Source organism: Oryctolagus cuniculus, chromosome X, assembly GCF_051225735.1.
Source record: "Oryctolagus cuniculus isolate XC-2025 breed Fujian yellow rabbit chromosome X, ASM5122573v1, whole genome shotgun sequence".
NCBI lineage: Eukaryota > Metazoa > Chordata > Mammalia > Lagomorpha > Leporidae > Oryctolagus > Oryctolagus cuniculus.
Window position 1 is genome coordinate 49,680,875 of NC_142888.1, and position 22,670 is coordinate 49,703,544.

Genomic DNA, 22,670 nt, shown 5'->3' on the forward strand with positions numbered 1-22,670 from the left:
TAACATCCTAGGATTCTGCTCCCTAGTGTCGGCTGACCGCACAGGCATTGGGTGTGAGCGCCCAGCCACTTTCATTGAATGAAACTGGCCGCTGGTTCTCCCACACCCTCTCCCCCGAACCCACCCTTGGCCTCACGCCCAGTAAATAAGGTCCACAAGTTTGAATGCCCAGCCAGGCTTCACAGCCTCCTCTTTGCTCTTTCCAGCCGAAATGAAGATTTAGAAGAGATTGCTTCCACCGATCTGAAGTACTTGATGGTGCCAGCGTTTCAAGGAGCCCTCACCATGAAACAAGTGAACCCCAGCAAGCGCCTAGATCATTTGCAGCGGGCCCGAGAACATTTTATAAACTACCTAACTCAGTGCCATTACTATCATGTGGCAGAGTTTCAGCTGCCCAAAATCAGGAACAACTCAGCTGAAAATAACACTGCTAATTCCTCCATGGCCTATCCTAACCTCGTTGCTATGGCATCTCAAAGACAGGCTAAAATAGAGAGGTGGGTCAATAGCTATCATTTGAGGGCTGCCCAGGGGCAGTGTTATTGGGGGCGGGTGCATGTTTTTGTTTGTTTGCGGAGGTGGGGGAGAGAATGGTGGTGTGGGTCACTTTTCTTGGTTCTCACCGAGTGGACACCCTGGCGAGAGCACACTTTTTAATGAGTTTGTCGAAAGGCTTCTTCCTTGGTGGGAGCTCTCGAACCTAGCCATCAGACCGCTGCTGCCCTACGGTTGCCAACAGCAGCAATGTAGTTTTTGCAAAGTGGCTCCTAACCTTTCCCATGCCACAGCAATATTCATATGGTGCAGAGGTCTGAGGAAACAGTCAGAACTGTGGTCCCATTAGTGGTTTACTGATTTGAGAAGCTATGTTCTAACAGTACTGGATCAGATCGGGAGCATCCTGAACTGATGATAGTCCTGGCACAGCTTTATCATGGGACCCTCAGAAAGATGCTTACTCTTAATTTAAAAAAAGCATTTAGTGGGTGTTAGGCACTGGGGATATAAACCGGATGGGTGTTTGTGTGAGTATGGGTGTTTGTGTATGAGTGGTCCCTGCCTTGGTAGAGCATTCAGTCTGGTGAGGAACACGGGCCTAGAAACAGAATAGCAATATAAATGCCAAAATAGGAAGATGCACAAGGTACTATGAGGGCAGATAGGAGGGGCACCTAACCTAAAGAGGGTGCAGGCGAAAGGAGGAGGTTGGTGAGTGGAATCAGCTGAAAAAGTGCCTTTTTAAAGAGAAGCATGGTCTTACTTGTGTTGTAACCAGCACACTGAAACAGTAGGGAACAGTACAGGAGAAGGTTCGACCCAGGTTAGTCACGGAGATGACAAGGGTCCACTAAGGCAGTGGCAGAGGGATGCAGGGATGTATTGATTCAGGAGGATTGAATCTGTGCCAGGTGAGGTAGAAGGAAGTAGCAAGGGAGACGTCCCTGCTTCTGCTTTAGGTGGATGGATGGGGAATCCATTAAGATGGGGACTAGTGGAGGAAAAGCAGATCGAAAGTAGGCCAGAGCTTGCATTCAGTACTGACACATCCAAGCAATGGTAGCTGATACCGTGAAGTTCAGAGGAGAGGCTTGGTCTAGAAAGCCAAATGATTGAACCAGAAACTGTTTATTGAGCGCTTCCTATGTGCCAGGAACTGTTTAGGTATTAGAGAACTAGACAAAGTCAGTGCTGTGCCGGAGCTTCGATTCCAGTGAAGGAGGCACACGATAATAATCACGGAAGTTCAAGAGGTGAGGGCTGTGAAGAATCGAGGAGTGTGGTTAGGGGATAGTGAGTCACAACAAATGCTCTTTTGAGGATGTAGGATAAACTTACAAAAACTGTCCTTTGTTAGAAGCTGAGTGCAGCCCATTGACATTTAACAGAGCGTTTAAATGAGTTTGATATCCAAATAATCATACAAAAAAAGAGAAAAGACTGTAAGTGCCACAGAGATAGTGTGTTGTGCAGATAGACCAAGGAGTGGTCATATCTCATTGGAGGGTTTGAGGAAAAGGTTTCAGAATGAAATGACATTTGAGATGATTCTTAATGGATGGTTACAAAGAGAACTTTATTTTCCTGAATGTAAAAGTAATAATGTTCATTGTAGAAAGTTTATGAAACAGAATATTTGAATTAAAAATAAGCCTGAGTATGAAACTCTTAGATGATCACTGTTAAATTTATGATGTATTTTCTTTCGGATATATATAGTTATTTTAGCCAATAAATTTCAATTAATACTGTGAATATAGCTTTTTATCCTGTTTTTTATAACCTAACACTGTACTGTGAGCATATTCTCATGTCTTTTGAAACCATGCTATCTAATAGTTATGTAATATTCCATCCTATAGTTGTACCATATTGATTACTAATGTGTTATTGTCAAAAATTGAGATGATTTTTGGCTATTCTGAGTCATGCTATAAACAAATACCTTTAACTTGCATCTGTCGCTGTTTCCTTAGGATAGACTTCTAGAGGTGACTGGGTCAACCGATTTGAATACTTTCATGCTCTTGATATGTGGTAACAGTATTGCTTTGAACAGTAACAAAGTTTCAGAGTGTATCACACTGCACTCCTGCTGGTATGAACACTTAAAAAAAAAAAGTTTGGGCAAGCCAAAAAGGATTTCTCATTGTTTTGAGTTGTATTTCTTTGGCCTGCAGGCTTGATCTTTGCATTTTTAAACAAGTGTCTGACAGAGAAGATATCAGCACTATCATCAAGCTCATGGCTCACACATGGGTATCACTTGCCCAGCTCCTGACCTTCAGACCCCATACTTCCAGCACCTGTGGGGGTGTCATGGACGTCGCAAACTTAATGTGCTGGAAATGGAACCCTTGGCTTTTTAACCCTCACATGCACCCCCTCCACCCAAGTCTTCACCATCTCAGCAAAGTGCCCCACCATTCACCCAGGTATTTAAGCCAGAAAGAAACCTAGGAGCTGGCTTTAATTATTGTTTTTCTGAATTTCAACAATGCCTGTCAATTCTGGCTGCAAAAGAATATCTCCTGTCCTTTGATTTCCCTCCATCTCCACTACCATACCTCAGTCTAGGGCAGCAGCATCTGAGCCACTAACAGGTCCCGCATGACGTGGCACCTGCCCTGTTCTCCCTTGAGCGTTAGACACAGCCACAGTTAGCCTTTTTGCAGTCCTTTGAACAGACCCAGCTGCTTCCCTGTAAAGAATCTCTGTGCTGTTCTCTTTGCATGGAATACTTTCTATTCCTAATTCTTATCCTTTGGGGCTCAGTTTAAATGTCATTCCTTGAGAGATCTTTCCAGACCAGTCGCTTTAAAACATCCGCCATTCTGTCTCTTTGCCCCGTGCTTTGTTTTTCCTTTGTGGCACTTACCTCAGCATGCAATTATTTATGTGTCTGCTGGGTTTTGTCTAGCTCCCCTACTAGAATGTATACTGCATGAGGGCAAGAGCCATTCCTCATGTTTACTGTGGATATGCCTAGCACAGGGTCTGATAGGGTAGAAGGTGCTCACACAGTATGTATTGTAGACAAACAAGAGGGACAGCATGAGTAATAGCCCCAGGGCAGGGTAGATTGAGGAGTGTACAGGGACTAGATGACTGTAGTTTGGTTTGGCAGAAGCTAATGGTAGTATGGTCCAAGGGTTGCCTAAGGAAGTGATATGCATGGAGTATTGAAGGGGAAGAAAGAGGCAAAAAAAAAAAAAAAAGTACTGCACCTAGGATGAAGTGCTGAAAATGATGTTACAGCTCTCAGAGATAATTACTTTGCAAGAATAGATGTATACGATTAGAAAATTAAGTCCTTATTTGCTTTCTGTAGGTCCCCTCATCCTTAACTTTAGATACTGAGGCCATTGGAAATAAATGGTATGTCTTTCCTCTCTCCCTCTCTCCCTCTCTTTCTCTCCCCCACCCCTTTCTCTCTTTCTAAAAACCTGTTCCTTCATTCATATTCTCCAATTCCCATCTTTGAATGAGTGAGTGAGTGAGTCTGATTAACAGTCCATTCTTTTAACAGAAAAAGCAAAGTGGAAACTGGGTAAGTAATGAGTCTTTATTTTTGTTATATTGAATTGAGGTCCTAAAGTGACAGCTGGTTAGCCATTTCCATAGACCTATGGAAATGGGCAGCTAAAGCATAGGAGACAGTTTTGTGGGTGATGTGAAAAATGTAGGAGCCCCTCTGCTTTGGTGGCCATGGGTGAGTTTGCCAAGAAGAAACATGCAGAAATTTAAAAAAAGGCAAAGGATAAAACTTTGAGAAAAAAGAGAGAAAGAAGAGGAAGAAAAGAGCAATCAGTGGTAAGAGACTCCACAGGGTACAGACAGAAAGCTGTGTAGAAGCCGAGGGAAAGAAGGAGACACATTAAGGCCCTTTTAAGCCTCTCCCTAAATAGCTTCTCTCCCTGATACTGTAGCACGTAGTACATGTTACCTGTCTCAACATAAGTGTCAGTCTCTGGACCTGAACTCCCTAAGATCAGAGTAACTTTATCTTAGTTTCCTACTTGTATCATTGTATCCCATGCTGCCTTTTGCAGTAACTGGATCATAGCAAGTGCTTGGAAGTATCTTTGGGAGGGACAGAGCGGTTGTAAGAAAGATGAAAGCAATCTGATGGAACTGAAAAGGCCTGAATTTAGGAGTCAGTCAGACCTGGGGTGACCAATCCAATTTCTACTACTTACTGAAGCTGAATCATGCATTTTCTAGGCCCTCCTAGCCTCATCTTCCTCATCGGCTAACAATATTTGTATTGCTGCCTACAAAGAAAGCATTTGCATGTGTTTTTTTTTATTTGATCCTCTTACCAATTCTTTGGGATACTCTTACCCCATTTTAAGCTTGTATGTATTTGAAAGAGAGATCGTCCATCCACTGGTTCACTCCCCAGTTGCCTGCAACAGCCAAGACTGGGCCATACCTAAACCAGGAACCCGGAATTCAGATCTTCCCACCTGGGTGGCAGATACCCAAATACTTGAGCCATCCACAGCTGCCTTCTAGGGTGCACACTGAGGGCAGCTGGAATTGAAAGTGGAGCCTGGACTCCAACTCCGGCACTCTGATACGGGACACAGGCATCCCAAGCAGTGTTTTAACCACTGCATCAAACACTCATCTCTCTCCTCCCCATTTTTTAAAAAATTTATTTTTTTGTTTGAAAGACAGAATTACAGAGAGGCAGAGACGGTGTGGGAGGCTTCCATCCGCTTGTTCTCTCCCCAAATGTCTGCAGTGGCTGCAGCTGGGCCAATGCAAAGCCAGGAGCCTAGAGCTTCTTCCAGTCTCCCACATGGGTGCAGGAGCCCAAGGACTTGGGCCATGTTCCACTGCTTTCCCAGGTCATAGCAGAAAACTGGATCAAAAGTAGAGCAGCCCAATGTGGGATGCCGGCATTGCAGGCAGCAGCTTTACCCGCAATGCCACAGCTTCAGCCCTCTTCAAAGGAAACAGACTAAAAATTGACTTGCACGAAGTTATAAAGCTAGTTAAGAGACCAAGCTAGCATTTCAACTTGGATCTTCAAATCCCAGTTCTTGTGGTGTTCCCACTACAGCATGGAGAAGAGTGGTCATTGGAAAAGGTACAAATGGATTGAGAAAGAGTGTTTCTAAGACTGGAGAAAGGCACCAGCAGAGTGAAAAAAAGGTAGCTCCTGATGACAGGGCAGGTGGTTGATTCAATGAGGCCTGGAAAAATATGGATAAGGATTAGATGGAGGGCAAGAAGAATGATGAAGGCAATGCCTTGGATATGTCTTAGGAGAGAATTAGCTCCTTAAAGACAAGAGTAAAAGATTAGGCAGGCTGAAGTACAGAGATTTGAAGGTAAAGCAAGATGAGTATGATGGTGGTATGGAGTTCCTGTAAGAGGATAACTGAGCCAGAGGGACCACTTGGCCAAAGTTTGATAATACAGATTTTTAGTCTTTTTTTAAAGCTCTCTTTAGCAGCTTGGAAACAAGAAAAAAAAAAAAAAAAAAGGAATGGTGAGCATTTCCTGGAGACGGAAGGGTCCCAGAGGTGTGGAATTCTGGGGTGATTGGGAATATTTCCGTTTAATGACACACTCTGGGGAATGCAGAACAGTGGAGGTCTAGAACAATTTTTCAGTCTTTTCCTTGGAGCCCTAAGAGGAGGAAGGATGTTGGGAGCCCTCCTGGTTACATCAAGGCACGGTTTATCTGTTTATTACTCATTGGGGTCTATTGGGGTCTATGGATGTTTTCTGTAGGAGAAAAGATTCTAAGGCAAATAGGTGTTTAAAGCACCGACCTAAACAGGTGTGGAGGACTAAAAGAGGATTGAAGAGCTAAGTCAAGGAAGGAAGGAACAGAATATGGGCTGAATGTGTGTAGAGAATGGGAAAAGAAGCAAAAACCTTATTCAGAGGATCACTAGACTAATCCAGAATTCAGCCTGGATTATGTGCATTCTAAAGCCCTCATATGTTTTTTTTCCTGTGACTTGGATGCATCCAGGAGAAGGTGGGAGTAGGAATGGGATTGGCGTTAAGCATTCTAAAATAATATCTCCTAATAGCATTCATGAACTAGGAACTGACCTTTATATTGTTCTACTCCCAAAGCCACCTCTGATGCTCGTATGATGGTGGTGACCTTATATAAAAAGGCCCACTTGTTGGGTAAAGAAACAGAGGAGCCTATTATATATATATATATATATGTAAACATATAAATATAAATTTATATAAATAATCTTTATACATATAAAGACTTTTTATATATGTACATATAAATAGTGTTTCCAGAGCAGTGGTTCTTGACTTTTTGTGGGTCACAGACCCCTTTAAAGGGTAATTTGGGGAAACCTATAAAACCTCTGTCCAGCAAAAAGAAGAACAAAGCATACATGTAGAGTTCTATGTAAAATTTCAGGAAGTTCAGCGACCACCCTGCTTACCCTGAGTGTCACTCCATGGACTTCAGGTTCAGACCTTCTAATTCGGGTGAAAACCTGCAAAGGAGCATCTGATTCTGGAGGTCTACAGTGAGCCTCCTGGCAGAGAGATTTCCTGGGTTGTCATTGACCCCTCTCTTGCCCCTCAAGCCCTTACAGCCACTAAATGAGAAGATCTGTCTGTCTTGTATTTTAAATACATTCACAACTTACCACCTCCATCACTACTTCCCTATTTCAAGTTACCACCTCTCACCTGGATTCTAGCAGCAGCATCTTAAATTGCTTGCCCTGCTTCTACCTTTGCCTCCCAAGCCCTGCAGCCCACACTCCACGCCAGAGCCTGGCTCATATTTTTTTAAACATTCTTTTCATGTCACTCCATTCATGTCATGAATTCTATTCACAAACTTCCAGTGGCATTCGCATCTCAAAATACCATGGTATTTTATATTTTGGGTATTATGGCCTGCAGGGCTCTATACATTAGGACCCTGGCTATCTCTGACCTCATCTTATATCACTCATCTTCATTCCAGCCACTTCCTTCCATTCCGGCTGGCCTATTATTTCTCCAACATGTCAGGCCAGGTACTCTCCCACCCCAGGGCCTTCATATTTGCTTTTGCCTCTTAGAACACTCTTCTCAATATCAGCGTGCCTTGCTCTCTCATTTTGTTGAAGTCTTGGCCCAAATGTCACCTCTTCAGAGAATCTCTACTGACCACCTTATATGTGATAACACTGGTACTCTTACATTACCACCGTGTACTTGACCTTAGTTTTTACTGCTTGATATCACTTAACGCCACCTGACTCATCATCTATTTCTTTTTGTCTGTCTCCACTAGAATGAAAGCTTCTTGAGAGTAAGGACTTTTATATACTGCCTTGTCTCAAGCGCTGAGAACAGTAGGTACTCACATAATAGGTACTCAGTAGATGCTGGTCAGGTGGGTGATGGATGGCATACTAGAATGCTTCCTGAAAAAGGCAGCCATGGTGGTTATGAGTGTTTAAAAATATATAAGGATGAGTCAGAAGAGCTGGAAATGTTTTACCACAGAAGAAAAGAAGTGATGACCATTTTTAGGCTATTTCACGAAGAATTCTTGGCATCAATGGCAGGTAAATGACCCCTAAGATTCTGCGATTCTTTGAAGGTATAACTCCCAAAGGGAAACATTGTAGGGAGCCCTGGGTGATAGAAAACACCTAACCCAGTAAGGGTTGGTGCAGTCAAATGACCGAGAGGGCAAGACTTGCTGGGATCAGGTTAGTTATATATTTGGGGGGTGGGGTGGCTGCAGAATGTTATTTCTCAGCAAGCACTGGGGTATAGCTGTAGAATCCGTATTCCTGCCACGATGAACAGCAGTGTACTTAACTGCATGGTCATTCGCAAAAGATGAAATCTTACTGTGACCTTCTTTTGAGGGAATACCTTTGTATTTTTAAGTTCATGGCTAATGCTTTTCTGTGGAACAGATACAAGCAGAAGAAGGAGGTGGAGAATAGGTTGTCGGCACTGAAATCTGCTGTGGAAAGTGGTCAAGCAGATGACGATTGTGTTCGTGAATATTATCTCCTTCACCTTCGGAGGTGGATTGGTATCAGCTTGGAAGAGATTGAGAGCATTGACCAGGAGATAAGAATCCTGAGAGAAAAAGACTCTTCCAAAGAGGTAAGCCTGCTTCCTGCCCACATAGCTCAGCAAGCTGCCGGCAGAGATTTGGATATTCTGCAGGAGAGTAAGCACACTAAAATCCTTTTAAGTCTCCAGAAACTCTATTGAGATGAATGGAGAAAGGCTGAAGGGTCGCTGGGGTAGCTTTCTGCTGTCTAATCTGTAACACGCTTCTTCTAGTCATTTGTATCTTTGCGACAGACCATGAGGGAAAGAAGAATACAAATTGATTTTGGTTCTGAGAACTCCTAGCTACTAGGGGAAGGCCAGTCTGTGCTTCACCATAATCAACAAAAGGCAAGAGGAGTAGAATGGAGGAGAAACTGGAACTGGAGGGGGGGGGACAGGTAGGTAGGTAGGTAGAAGATAAAAAGACCAGGGAATATGTTTCCATCGGGGGAGGAAGCAGAATTTAACCTTACACAATGTTGCTCTCTCACACCTGTGTATCTTCAAGGAAGAGGCACAGCAAGGACACCTCCCTGCACAGAATGCCTCATGTACTGCTACAGGGTACCCGGTGTTCTACAGCTTTGGCGGTCTTTGAAGATCACAGTTACAGGGCTGCTGCTTCCAAAAGGGCTGCGCTGCCACTTGATCTTGGGTTCCAGATAAAACATGAATAGCGTTGAATTTATCAGCTCGTCACAGACATTTCTTTAAGTCCTCAGAGAAACTTCTTCCTCATTTGATTTGTGCTAATTGGCCCAGGAGCCATTGCCTCAGGATAGCATCGACCTACTTCTTCATGTGAAAGGATCAATGAGTGAACAATTAGTATTCTAAGGCCATAAGGCCCCTTGAGAGTGTTGGGATGAATGATTTGCAAGCATTCTGAAGCTGGACTCTTCTGGGTCTTGCCCTGTCTCGTTTGTTTGGTTGGTCTTTATTTGTTTTTAATATTCCCTCGTGTGGTATTGGGATCAGCTGCAAAAGTAGCAGAGCTCAAAGTGAGCACTTTTTCTTGGGCCCTACTTCCTTAAAACATGTCAGCACTTCCTCTCATTTAGGAACATCATCATCCAAAACACCCTTGGGACTCTTGACAATTAACAGCATGATGATATTGGAAGGAGCTTTAGAAGGTTTTTTTTTAATGCTTTATTGATTAAAAAATACTAACAGTCATCTGAGCTTTCATCAAGTCATTATCTCTTTGCCAGTGGAGGGTCTGGCCTCACTGTTTCACTGTTGTGGCGTGGCTAACTGATCAGTATGGCAGTTGCTGAAGGTTAGAGTGGCCATGGTGATTTCTTTTTTTTTTTAAGATTTATTTATTTGAAAGGCAGTGTAACAGAGAGGGGAGTGGGAGAGAGAGAGAGAGAGAGAGGTATCTTCCCATGCACTGATTCACTCCCCAGATGGCCACAGCGGCCAAGGCCAGACCAACTGCAGGAACCTGGGATGTCATCTGAGTGGTTTCTTAAAATAAGACATGATGTTTGCCACATTAATTGACTCTTGCTTTCATGCAAGATTTCTCGGTAGCATGTGATGCGTGATATTGTTTGATAAACGTTTTACTCACAATGCAAAGAAGAAGGCTTTTAATTTTGCTTTTCCACCAAAGGCCAGGCTAAGGAAAGGGGCTTCAAATTCACCTCCAGAGATTGAGAAGGAATGTGGAAGAAGGCTTGGGAATCTCCCTTTTTTGGGGGGAAGGAGTACTTTCAAGCCAAGTAATGCTCACTTGTGATAAGAGGATTCCCGGGAAAACTTTCTCCCTGTTTAGCCTGACACTCCAGCCCCCTGAGAAGGGCGAAGCACCCCCCACTGTTACTGTTCTGCTGCTATAGCTTAGAGATCGATACAGAGAAAGTGAGTGACTCTTGAATCCAGAGCTTTTCAAGCCCCTGAAGCCATTACAAGCCTGCACAGGAGAGTAGGCAAAATGGCCATTGCACCTCTGATAATCAATTTCCTTTTTAGGCATCAACATCTCACTCATCTCGTCAGGAGAGGCCTCCAATGAAACCCTTCATTCTCACTCGGAATGCAACCCAAGCCAAGTAAGTGGTACCAGAAAGTGGTTTGCCTGTTCTGCGCCCCTGCTTCTGTGGTTTGCGAGTAGTGCATGAGTGACACAGCGGTGGTGTTGGAAAGTCGTAGCTTCACCTGTGGAGTCTGTTCTTTCGTCAAAGGGGTATCATCCCTGCGGATACTCCATGTCTGTCTCGGGCATGCCCTTCACAAACTCAAGCCTACAGACAGGCTCAAAGGGATAAACATAAACAAATAATGAAAACAAAGGAAAAAAAGCCTGGAGAACTGTATACTTTAAAATTCCTTCCCTTTATTGCTACTTTTGCTGCCTTCCACGGCCAATCTCACAAGGACATATTTGCCTATGATTCAATTCTGAGTTCTTTTTTTGAAGACTTGATTTATTCATTTGAAGACAGAGACAGAAAGCTTCCATCTACTGGTTCATTCCCCAAATGGCTGCAACAGCAAGAGCTGGACTGAGTTGAAACCAGGAGCCTGGAACTCCATCTGGGTCTCCTATGTAGGTGGCAGGGGTCCCTGGGGCCATCTGCTGCTGCTTTCCAAGGAGCATTAGCAGGGAGCTGGATCAGAAGTGCAATACCTGGGACTCAAACTGGAGCCCATATGGGATCCCGGCACCACAGACGATGGCTTAACCTGCTGTGCCATAAAGCCGGCCCCTTGGTTCTGTGTTCTTGAGATGCTTTTTCATAGGGTAGCAGGAGAGTCCCCTCCTTTGCTGTACATTGCAGAGCCACCAACCCTATAAACAGCCCATCTATAGTAGTCTCATCACTGCCCTGTGGGACACTAGCCTCTGCTTATTTGGCGGATGATCCTGGGGCAGTTATCTTGAGTGCCTGTTTCTGGGTCCTCTTATGTAGCCTCCTGGGATTTTCTGTAGCTCCTCAGAAGATTGCTAGGTAGGGGAATGAGGCAGAAATGGACCTAGGCTTTGTCATTAAAGATAAGAGGCTGTTAAATAGTGCTATTTCTGTTTCACATCCTAAATGCACTGTGATTTTTGCAGAGTGTTTGGAGCTGGCTATCCGAGTCTGGCAACCATGACGGTGAGCGACTGGTACGATCAGCATCGGAAGTACGGAGCATTACCAGATCAAGGAATAGCCAAGACCCCAGGTAGGGAGGACTGGGAGGAAAGTGGCTGGACTACAGGCCTCTCACTCCCTAGCAGTTAAATTCTGAGCAAGTATTGTTGCCCTTTAGGAGTGGAAGTGGTCTGTACAAAGATCCTAAGTGACAGAAAGATTCCATGAAATACTGTGTTTTTTATTAAAATGAACATGGCAGATGATTCTAGGAAAATAGGGACCGTGATAATATAGGGTGTTTTTTTTTTGTTTGGTTTTTAAAGATTTATTTTATTTATTTATTTATGTATTTATTTATTTATTTTTGACAGGCAGAGTGGACAGTGAGAGAGAGAGAGACAGAGAGAAAGGTCTTCCTTTTCCGTTGGTTCACCCTCCAATGGCCGCCACGGCCAGCGCGCTGTGGCCAGCGCACCGCGCTGATCCGATGACAGGAGCCAGGTGCCTCTCCTGGTCTCCCATGAGTGCAGGGCCCAAGCACTTGGGCCATCCTCCACTGCACTCCCTGGCCACAGCAGAGAGCTGGCCTGGAAGAAGGGTAACCGGGACAGAATCCGGCGCCCCGACCGGGACTAGAACCCGGTGTGCCGGTGCCGCAAGGCGGAGGATCAGCCTAGTGAGCCATGGCGCCGGCCCAAGATTTATTTTACTTATTTGAAAGAGTTACAGAGAGAGGTAGAGCCAGAGAAAGAGAGAGAGAGGTCTTCCATCCGCTGGTTCACTCCCCAGATGACGGCAGCGACCGGAGCTGAGCTGATCCAGAGCCAGGAGCTTCTTCCGGGTCTCCCATGTGGGTGCAGGGGCCCAAGGACTTGGGCCATCTTCTACTGCTTTCCCAGGCCATAGCAGAGAGCTGGATTGGAATTGGAGCATCTGAGACTTGAACTGGCGCCCATATGGGATGCCGGCACTGCAGGCTGGGGCTTTAACCTGCTATGCCACAGTGCCAGCCCTGCCAATATACTTTTTCAGTCTCTCCAAATATAACAGCAGCCAGCTAGGAAAACTAAAAATCGGTAGATGTCAGTTCTGCTTTTGGTAAAAGCTAAGCAGATTGTACTGAGCTGACCCCTCATATAGATCACCATTCTAAACTGAACAAAATAGTTTAAAAAATAGCTACTTCAACACTAGAGAGTGACCAAAAGAAGGCATAAACTGGAGGGCAGTCATGCTTAGAACAGAGAATAGCGCTTTAAGTTCCTCAGGGTAGAGACTTTTTAAGATTGATTTATTTATTTGAAAGGCCTAGTAATAGAAGGAGAGACAGAGATATTCCATCCATTTCCATTCACTCCCCAAATAGCCACAATGGCTAGGACTGGGCCAAGCTGAAGCCAGGAGCCAAGAGCCTCCCCCAGGTCTCTCATATGAGTGCTAAGGGCCTAAGCACTTGGACCATCCTCTACTGCTTTTCTCAGGCCATCAGCAGGGAGCTGGATTAGAAGTGGAGCAGCCAGGACTCGAACTGGTGCACATATGCGATGCCAGCACTGCAAGCTGTGGCTTAACCCATTGTGCCACAGCACCAGCTCCAGGGCTGGAAACTTTGACTTCCAAGTGTTCGAGGTGCCCAACTTGGCAATGAGATCATAATAGTTGCTCAGAAATGTCCTTAGAAGGAGAAAATGGAAAGGGTGGCCGTAAGAAAGGTGGGAGCAATATGGGATAGCAGTAAAAGCATGTATAGACCTGGGATGGCCAATCCAACTCCTACCACTTAATATGTAGGATATCGTTGAACTCCTCTGAGCCTCACTTTTCTTATGTATTATCTCTTTAGATCCTCTCAAAAATCACCTAAAGTAGACATTCCTTTTCCTGTTTTAAGATGAGGATGTTGTTACTGAGAACTGACTTCTAGCTAGAAGATGGTCAGGCTAGGATGTAAATTCAGGTTTTCAAATTCTCTAGTTCCAGTGCTATTTCCACTGTAGCACTGAAGAGAGAAGAGTGGTAACTGGAAAGGATTTCCTGTTTTTTATAGCTTTTCACCTGTGGGCAGGCTGTGCAGTTGCTGTGATGTGGGGAAGTTACAACTTGAATGGGAACTTGTAGTCTTATTGGTTGGGGAATGAGAGAACTCAGGGTGACCATAGAAACTGAAAAGTGAGGAAGATATATTCCCAAAAGGAAAGAACCTCAAAGGAGGACCCCTAATTCTGTATATGAACCCTACTGACGTCTCTGGCTGACTCCTAAACTGCGTACACAGAATGGACTTCAAACAGCTGAAATAACCACATGGGGAATTCAGCTATTGCCCAATGTAAGGAAGATAGGATTTGGAATTTTGATACTAGACAGGTTAATTGTCTGCTGAATGAAAACTCGGTACAGTCATCCCTCTATCCATGGTGGAGGTTGGTCCCAGGAAACTGCCCCCCTCCCCACCACACACATATGTACCAAAATCTGCTGGTGCTCCAGTCCCTCATATAAAATGGCAGCATATTTGCATATAACCTATGTATACCCTCCCATATACTTTATATAGCCTCTAAATTACTTATAATACTTAACACAATGGAAATGCTATGTAAACAGTTGGTACACTGTATTGTTTAGGGAGAAGTCTGTGCATGTTCAGTACAGACAACAGTTTCTTTTTTTCTGGTATTTCCTATCTGGTTGGTTTAATCCATGATGCAGAACACAAGGATATGTAGAGCTGACTGTGCTCTTAGAGGAATGAAACAGAATTCAGAATCCACAATACAGAAGCTCCTCAACTTACAATGGGGTTACATCCTGATAAACCCATTATACGTTGAAAATAGCATAAGTCAAAAAAGCATTTAACACACCCAGCCTACCGAGCATCCTAACTTAACAGTGCTGTAGGGTATTGGTTGTTTCCCCTTGTGATCACATGACTGACTGGGAGCTGTGGCTTGCTGCCACAGTTCAGCATTGAGAGAGAGAGTATTGTACCACATACTGCTAGCCTGGGCAAAGATCAAAACTCCACAAAGTCTGGTTTCGGCTGGGTGCATACTGCTTTCACATCATCATAAAGTCAAACTGTTGTTAAGTCAGGGACCAACTGTATGCCATTCACGATGTCTAGGATTCAATCTAAGGTACTAGAAAAAGAAAACAAATAGGAAAAATGTCACACTCAAGAGGAAAGGAAATTAGTAAATATTAGTAAATATTAATCCCAGAGAAGGACTTTAAAGTACCTATTGTTTCTGTGCTCAAGGGTAGAGAGCAAAACAGGTTTGTAGTGAATGAAAAGATACAAAATCTCAGCAGGGAAGTAGAAACCATATGCACACAAAATATGGAACTGAAAAATATGATATTTGAAATCAGTGAGCTTTATAGGATGTTGATGACAGTAGAAGGTATCCATTAACTTGAAGATACATAGGAATTATCTAATTAGAAAAAAAAAACAGACTGGAAAAAAAGAGTACCTCACTGACCTGTGGGACAATGTCCAGAGGTCTAATGTTATGCAATTAAACTACCAGTAGGAGAGGAGAAAGCTGGGCAGGAAGTAAGGGCAGAAAAAAATGTTTGAAGAAGTAAATGATGGCTGGCACCGCAGCTCACTTGGCTAATCCTCTGCCTGTGGCGCTGGCATCCCGAGTTCTAGTCCCAGTTGGGGCACTGGTTCTGTCCCGGTTGCTCCTCTTCCAGTCCAGCTCTCTGCTGTGACCTGGGAGTGCAGTGGAGAATGGCCCAAGTCCTTGGGCCCTGCACCCCATGGGAGACCAGGAGGAAGCACCTGGCTCCTGGCTTCGGATTGGTGCAGCGCACCGGCTGCAGCACGCCAGCCGTAGCGGCCATTTGGGGGGTGAACCAATGTAAGGAAGACCTTTCTCTCTCTCTCTCTCTCTCTCTCTCTCTCTCACTGTCTAACTCTGCCTGTCAAAAAAAATTTTTTTAAAAAGTAGTAAATGGTGGCTGAGATTCTCCCCACATCTGTGAAACACATATGTATAGATTTAGAAATCTCAGCAAGCTCTCAGTGCATTAAATATAAAGAACACCACACATAAGCACATCACCAACTGCTGTAAAACAAAGAGAAAGGCAATTTGGAGAGCAGACAGAGATGAAGTGCATGTTACCTGTAGGAGAACAATGACAGGAATATTGCGGACTTCCAGTTAGGAACAATGGGAGCCAGAGACAGTGGAACTTCTTTAAAGTGTTGGTGGGATGGACAGGAGGACTGTCAACCCATAATCTTACTTTTTTTTCAGAGTAATTAATTAATTTGAAAGGCAGAGTGACAGAGAGACAGAGATCTTCCATCTACTTGTTTACTTGCCAAATGACTGCAGACAGCTGGAGCTGGGCCAGACTGAAACCAGGAGCCCAAACTTCATCTGGGTCTCCCATGTGGGTGGCAGGGGCCCAAGGAGTTGGGCCAGCATCACTGCCTTCCCAGGTGCATTAGCAGGAAGCTGGATTGGAAGCACAGCAGCCAAGACTTTAACTAGCACTCTGACATGAGTTGTGGGCGTCTCAAGCTGCGGTTTAAACCCCTGCACCACAGTGCCTGCCCCATCCCATAGTTTCATGTCCAGTGAAAGTATCCATAAAAATGAAGACAGAATTGTGACATTTTTAAATAAACAAAAGCTAAAAATGTTTCCCCAGAAAACTGGCATTAGAGGAATAGTAAAGGAAATTCTTCAGGCCTAAAGGAATGACACAAGATAGAAATTTGGATATTCAGGAGTGAAAATCAGCACAAATTGTAATTATATGGGTAAATACAAAAGACTATCCCTTCCCCTCACCTAATTTTAAAAATTATATATGGCTTCTTAAAGATTATAATATTGTCTCAGGGGTTTTATAATGTTATAGATGTAGTAAAGATGACAGTCATGGCAAAAGGGATGGGATAGATTGAACCAAGTGTATTTGTGAGAATCTTCTGTGTGAAATTGTACACATTACCTATTGCAGTGTTACTAATCGCTCTAAAATGTAGCAGCTTAATAAACATTGTATCATCTAGTATCTGAGCTGAGGACTCCAAGAACCACTTAACCGGGTAGTTCTGGCTCAGGGTCTCCTATAAATTGCTATCAGCTGGGGCTACAGTGTTCCAGAAGCATAGCTAATGCTGGAGGATCTGTTACCAAGCTTATTGATGCGACTGATGGTAGGAGACCTTACCTCCTACCATGTAGGTCTTTCTGTAGGGTTGTTCCCAACTTCACAGCTTCCTTTGCTCAAAGTAAATGATCGCAGAGAATGACCAAGATTGAAAGTCTTATCATCTTGTATAAGCTTATATGGAAATGACTTACTGTGACTTCTGCCATATTCTGTTGCTCACGTAGAACAACCCTGATGTGATATGGGAGGGACCAGACTGCATATGAGCATGAATACTGGGAGGCTGGGATCACTGGGCACCATCTTCAAGGCTGCCTACCATATGTTACAGTGTTAACTCCAAGTAGACTGGGAAGTTTGAGATGAATGTTGTATTTCTTACAGCAACCACTTAAACACGTAATTCATCAAGGGAAAAACAAACATATTTGTAAAAGACATAGCTGATAAAGACTGTTATCAAAAATACACAGAATTCGTAAAATTCAACAGGATGAAAACAGTTAAACGTGGGCCAAAGACCTTAACAGACACATCAACAAAGAGTGTACACACGTGACAAGTAAACTTGAAAAGATGCTGCATGTCATACGTCATCAGGACAGTACAAATTAAAACAATGAGAGGGCGGGCGTTACGGCACATCGTGTTAAACCTCCACTTGGGACACCCACATCCCATATTGGAGTGCCAGTGTGAGTTCTGGCTTTTGTGCTTCTGATGCAGCTTCCTGTTAGTGCACACCTGGAAGGTAGTGGATGATGGCTCAAGTGCTTGAGCTGCTGCCACCCACTCAGGAGACCCAGAGGGAGTTTCAGGCTTCTACCTTCGGCCTGGGCCAGCCCTGAGTGTTCTAGGTATTTGGGAAGTGAATCAGTGGATGGAGGGACGTGAAAAGTCCAGGTATCTGTGCGGGAAAACAGCCTTCATGGACTAGGTGGCTCTCAACAAAGACAAGAGAGGCTGCCAGATCCTTTTTGTGAAACAGGGAAAGGTAGTGGGATGCTTTGCAGAGGTCCTGTTGAGACCCAAGCTTGTCTCTCCCTGTTCTCACTCTCATTTTGCCTGCCTTTTTTTTTAAAAGATTTTATTTATTGAGAGGTAGAGTTAGAGACAGTGAGAGGGAGAGACAAAGTTCTTCCATCCGTTGGTTCACTCCCCAAATGACTGCAATGGCCGAAGCTGCGCCGATCTGAAGCCAGGAGCCAAGTGCTTCTACATGGTCTCCCATGCGGGTGCAGGGGCCCAAGAACTTGGGCCATCTTCTACTGCTTTCCCAGGCCACAGCAGAGAGCTGTGTTGGAAGAGGAGCAGCCAGGACTAGAACCAGCGCCCATATGGGATGCTGGCACCACAGGCGGAGGATTAACCTACTGCACCACGGCACCGGCCCCTGCCTTTTTTTTTTTTTAAGATTTATTTATTTACTTGAAAGAGTTACACAGAGAGGGAAGGAGAGGCAGAGAGAGAGAGGTCTTCATCCGCTGGTTCACTCCCCAGTTGGCCTCAATGGCCGGAGCTATGGTGATCCGAAGCCAGGAACCAGGAGTTCCTTCTGGATCTCTCACGTGGGTGCAAGGGCCCAAGGACTTGGGCTATCTTCTTCTGCTTTCCCAGGCCACAGCAGAGAGCTGGATTGGAAGTGGAGCAGCCGAGACTTGAACTGGTACCCATATGGGATGCCGGCACTGCAGGTGGCAGCTTTACCTGCTACACCACAGTGCTAGCCCCTCTCACTCCGCCTTTCAAGTACATAAAAATAAAATATAAAGATTTTTTTAAAGAAACCAGGGATTGATTTTCAAGCCCACTATATGCTGTCAATATGAGATATATTTAAAATATGCTCAGGTTGATTGAAACTAAAATTATAAAATGTATACCATGCTAACAGTAAGTGTGATAAAACTATGGTAACTGTCATTATATCAGATAAAGTAGACTTCAAGATAACAGTATTACTGAAGATAAAAAAGGACGTTTCATACTGATAGAACAGAGAGACAATTTATTAGGGAAACACAGCAGTCATAAATGTGTTTGTGCCTAAAATAACAACTTTCATATTACAGAAAGAAAATATTCAACAGAATTAAATTGAGAAGTAGATAAATCTACAATCATAACTGGAAAATTTTTTAAAGATTTATTTTATTTGCATGAAAGGCAGAGTGACAGAGGGGGAGAGACAAAAAGAAAGAGATTTTATATCTGCTGATTCACTCTCTAGATAGCCACAACAGGGAGGGCTGGGCCAGGCCAGAGCCAGGAGCCAGAATTACATCTGGATCTCCCATATGGGTAACAGGGGCCCAAACACATGGACCATCTTCTACTACTTTCGTAGATGCATTAGCAGGGAGCTGGATCAAAAGTGGAGTGGCTGGGACTGGAAAGAGCTATCCGATATGGGGTGTTACAGGTAGTAGCTCAACTTGCTATTACCACAACACTACCCCAGAATTGGGAATTTTAATAACTCTTTTTCAATCATTGATAGAATTACTAAAAAAAAAGTTCACAGAAAATTTGGCTAATATTATCAGTAATTTTAACCTATTTGCTATTTAGAACAGCTATAATCCAACAACAGCAAAATACACCTTTTCAAATGCACATGATACATTCATCAAAGGTGGTCCATGTACCAGGCTGTCACATAAATCTCAGTAAATTTTCAAAAATTAAAATCAGATTGGGTATTTAGCCTAGGAATTAAGAACTTGTGTCCTACATCAAAATGCTTGAAATTGATTTTGGGCTCTGGCTCTTGCCTCCAACTTCCTGCCAGTGTAGAGCCTGGGAGGCAGCAGTGATGGCTCAGGTAATTCGGTTCTTGCTCCCTTTGCAGGAGACCTAAATTGCATTTTAGGCTCTGGCCCAGGCCCAGGGCCAGACCTGACTGCTGCAAGGATTTGGGGTTGACCAGCAGATAAACAGCTTGCTATCTGTCTCTTTGCCTCTCAAATTATAGCCTCTCAAATTATTTATATATGTATATATTTATTTATATTACATATATAAAGTACATAAATATGATTATATATAAGCAAAACCACATTGATTATGTTCTCAGACCACATTAGAATTAAATTAAAAATTTGAGAAACCTAGAGAATCTGGATATATGTATTTTTGAAGATTAACTATGAATAAATAAAAAAAGGAAATTTGGAAAATTGTTTCAGCTGAATGACAGTGATTAAGTACAGCATCAAAATTTGTGAGATGCAACTCGGGCAATGCTGAGAGGAAAATACATGTGGCCGGCGCCACGGCTCAACAGGCTAATCCTCCATCTAGCAGCGCTGGCATACCAGGTTCTAGTCCCGGTCGGGGCGCCGGATTCTGTCCCGGTTGCCCCTCTTCCAGGCCAGCTCTCTGCTGTGGCCAGGGAGTGCAGTGGAGGATGGCCCAGGTGCTTGGGCCCTGCACCCCATGGGAGACCAGGAGAAGTACCTGGCTCCTGCCATCGGATCTGCGAGGTGCGCCGGCCGCGGCGGCCATTGGAGGGTGAACCAACGGCAAAGGAAGACCTTTCTCTCTGTCTCTCTCTCTCTCACTGTCCACTCTGCCTGTCAAAAAAAAAAAAAAAAAAAAAAAAAAGAAAGAACGAACATGTAACTTTGAGTATTCTGGTCAAAACAAGGAACGGTAAAATCAGCTGCCTAAATTTCTACCTTAAGTTACAGGGAGGAAAAAAAAAAGTTAGCCCAAAGTAAATAGATAAAAGGAAGCAAAGATGGGAAATCTAGGGGTGCTGGTGGTGGTGATGACCTGGTGAGTTCATCTCTCAGTGTATACCTAAGAATGAGACTATGTCCACAAAAGCCCTAGACTAGACTGCTCATAGCAACACTACTTATAATAGTCCACAGTGGACACTGCTCAAATGGTCATAAATACTAGAATGGATAAATTTGGTCTATTCACACAGTGGAATACTATGTTAATGATAGCTTGAACCTGTCATTCTTCCCTGAAAGTGACAAATATAGTTGAATCTTATAAACCTAATTGTGAGTGAAAATGGCCAGATATGAAAGAATATATGCTGAATGGTTCCATTCATAAACAAGTTCAAAAAAGGTGCAGTGGGATGGGATGGTTAAAAGTCAGCATAGTGTTGCCCTTAGTTGGGGACCTTGAATGGCATTAGCCCTGAGGAGGGCTTGTGAGGAGCTATTAATGTTTTGTATCTTGATCTGGGTACTGATTACGCAGCTATATTCATTGTGTGAAAATTCAGAGCTGTGTTTGTGTGCTTTTCGACATGTGTGTGAGATCTCAGTAGAAACACAAGGGAAAAAATATTGGACAGTGTTTACAGTGAAAACAGGTAATACTGTATCCTCATGAACCTCAACAGTAAAAAAAAGGAGGGACAACTCACCCACAGCTCCAAGATCAACAGGTTATTGGCATATGGATAGGAGACAATGGGAGTTCAAAGACCTGTCAAACCAGAGAATCTGAACAGAGGGTATTCATTAAATAGTGCACCTGTGCAACTTAGTAGCAGCAGTCCAAACTGGGAGGGATTTTGCCCTCCAATAAAACCTGCACAACTGCAAGGAACTGCTGGCTAGAAGGTCTGAAAGCAATGGAGCAGTCTAGACCTTAAACTCTTGAATTGGATGCACCGAGCCTCCCTTCCAAAACAAGGTCCACTGCTGAGGAGAAATCCCTGAGAGTGGAGTGGAAATTAAGCAGGACAGCAACAATAGGGAAGAAAGAAAGAGAAGGGCCAGATAAAAGTGGCAGAGAGGACCAGAACCAGGAACTGTAAAGAATAAGCAAGTCACTGTGTTTCTTTATATTAAAAAAAAAAAAGTAGAAATGGAGCCCCTGGCAATAAGGAAGCCACTAGTGAAAATCCCCAGTAATAAGGAAAACACCAGTAATGGAAAATCTCCGAGCCAGCAGCAGTCTGCCTCAGGTCTGTATCCCCCAGATTATAATCCACGCTGCTGCGGTTGTCAGCTGCCAGCTGTCCTGCTCACCCGGGGCTGCTCCCTTGCAGCCTATGACAGCAGATGCCAACCTCGAGGTGTCTGCCTGGCCATGCTACTCCCTACGTCACCTGCTTGCCCACCGCCCCCTCAAAATGTGTTTTAATAAATCTAACACTGCTCGCTCCTCTCTCTTCTGCTGGTGAATTCCTTCACCACCCACAAGGATGTCCTCAAGTGGTTACTTCCCACCACACGCCAGAAAGACATGCCCAAGAAAAATAGAACAAATCTGAAACATAATATTTAAAAGTGAGCTGGAAGATATTCAGAAATAACAGGCCATGAAAGAACAATATGTAGCAGGATTGGAAAAACTTAGAAATGTGACTATTTCAGGAACATGAAAAGTGGGACTGGCAGATTAAGCCACTGCCTGCAATAGTAGCATCACATATGGGTGCCACTTTGAGTCCTGGCTGTTCCACTTCTGATCCAGCTCCCTGCTAATGAGCCTAGGAAAGCAGTGGAAGATGACCCAAGTGCTTGGACCCGTGTACCTATGTGGGAGACCCAGAAGAAGCCCCTGGCTTCTGCCTGGCCCATTGTGGCTATTCAGGGCATGAACCAATGGATGGAAGATATTCATTCATTCATTCTCTCTCTCCCTCTCCCCCTATCACCCCCCCCACACACACACACACTCTCTCTCTCTCTCTCTCTCTCTCTCTCTAACTCTGCCTTTCAGGAAAATAAATCTTTAAATAGAATCAGGAATGAAAGGTAAAGTAGAGGGACTGGCATTGTGGTGTAGTAGATCAAGCCTCTGCCTATGGCACCAGCATATAGGGCACCTATGGGCACCGGTTCGAGTCCCAGCTGCTCCACATCCAATCCAGCTCTCTACTAT

The 22,670-nt window shown here is 44.0% G+C and overlaps 1 protein-coding gene across 2 annotated transcripts in view; it reads left to right on the forward strand.

The window, feature by feature from the left end:
* IGBP1 (immunoglobulin binding protein 1) overlaps positions 1–22,670 on the forward strand; it is a 29,176-nt gene that overhangs the window by 373 nt on the left and 6,133 nt on the right. The window contains exons 2-6 of one of the 2 annotated variants that reach the window (XM_008272740.5): positions 207–500; positions 2,682–2,936; positions 8,424–8,619; positions 10,552–10,631; positions 11,639–11,748. In XM_008272740.5, the coding sequence (XP_008270962.1) occupies positions 207–500; positions 2,682–2,936; positions 8,424–8,619; positions 10,552–10,631; positions 11,639–11,748 (935 nt within the window). The remainder of the gene's footprint in view (positions 1–206; positions 501–2,681; positions 2,937–8,423; positions 8,620–10,551; positions 10,632–11,638; positions 11,749–22,670) is intronic. The other variant, XM_008272741.5, reaches the window with a different exon arrangement.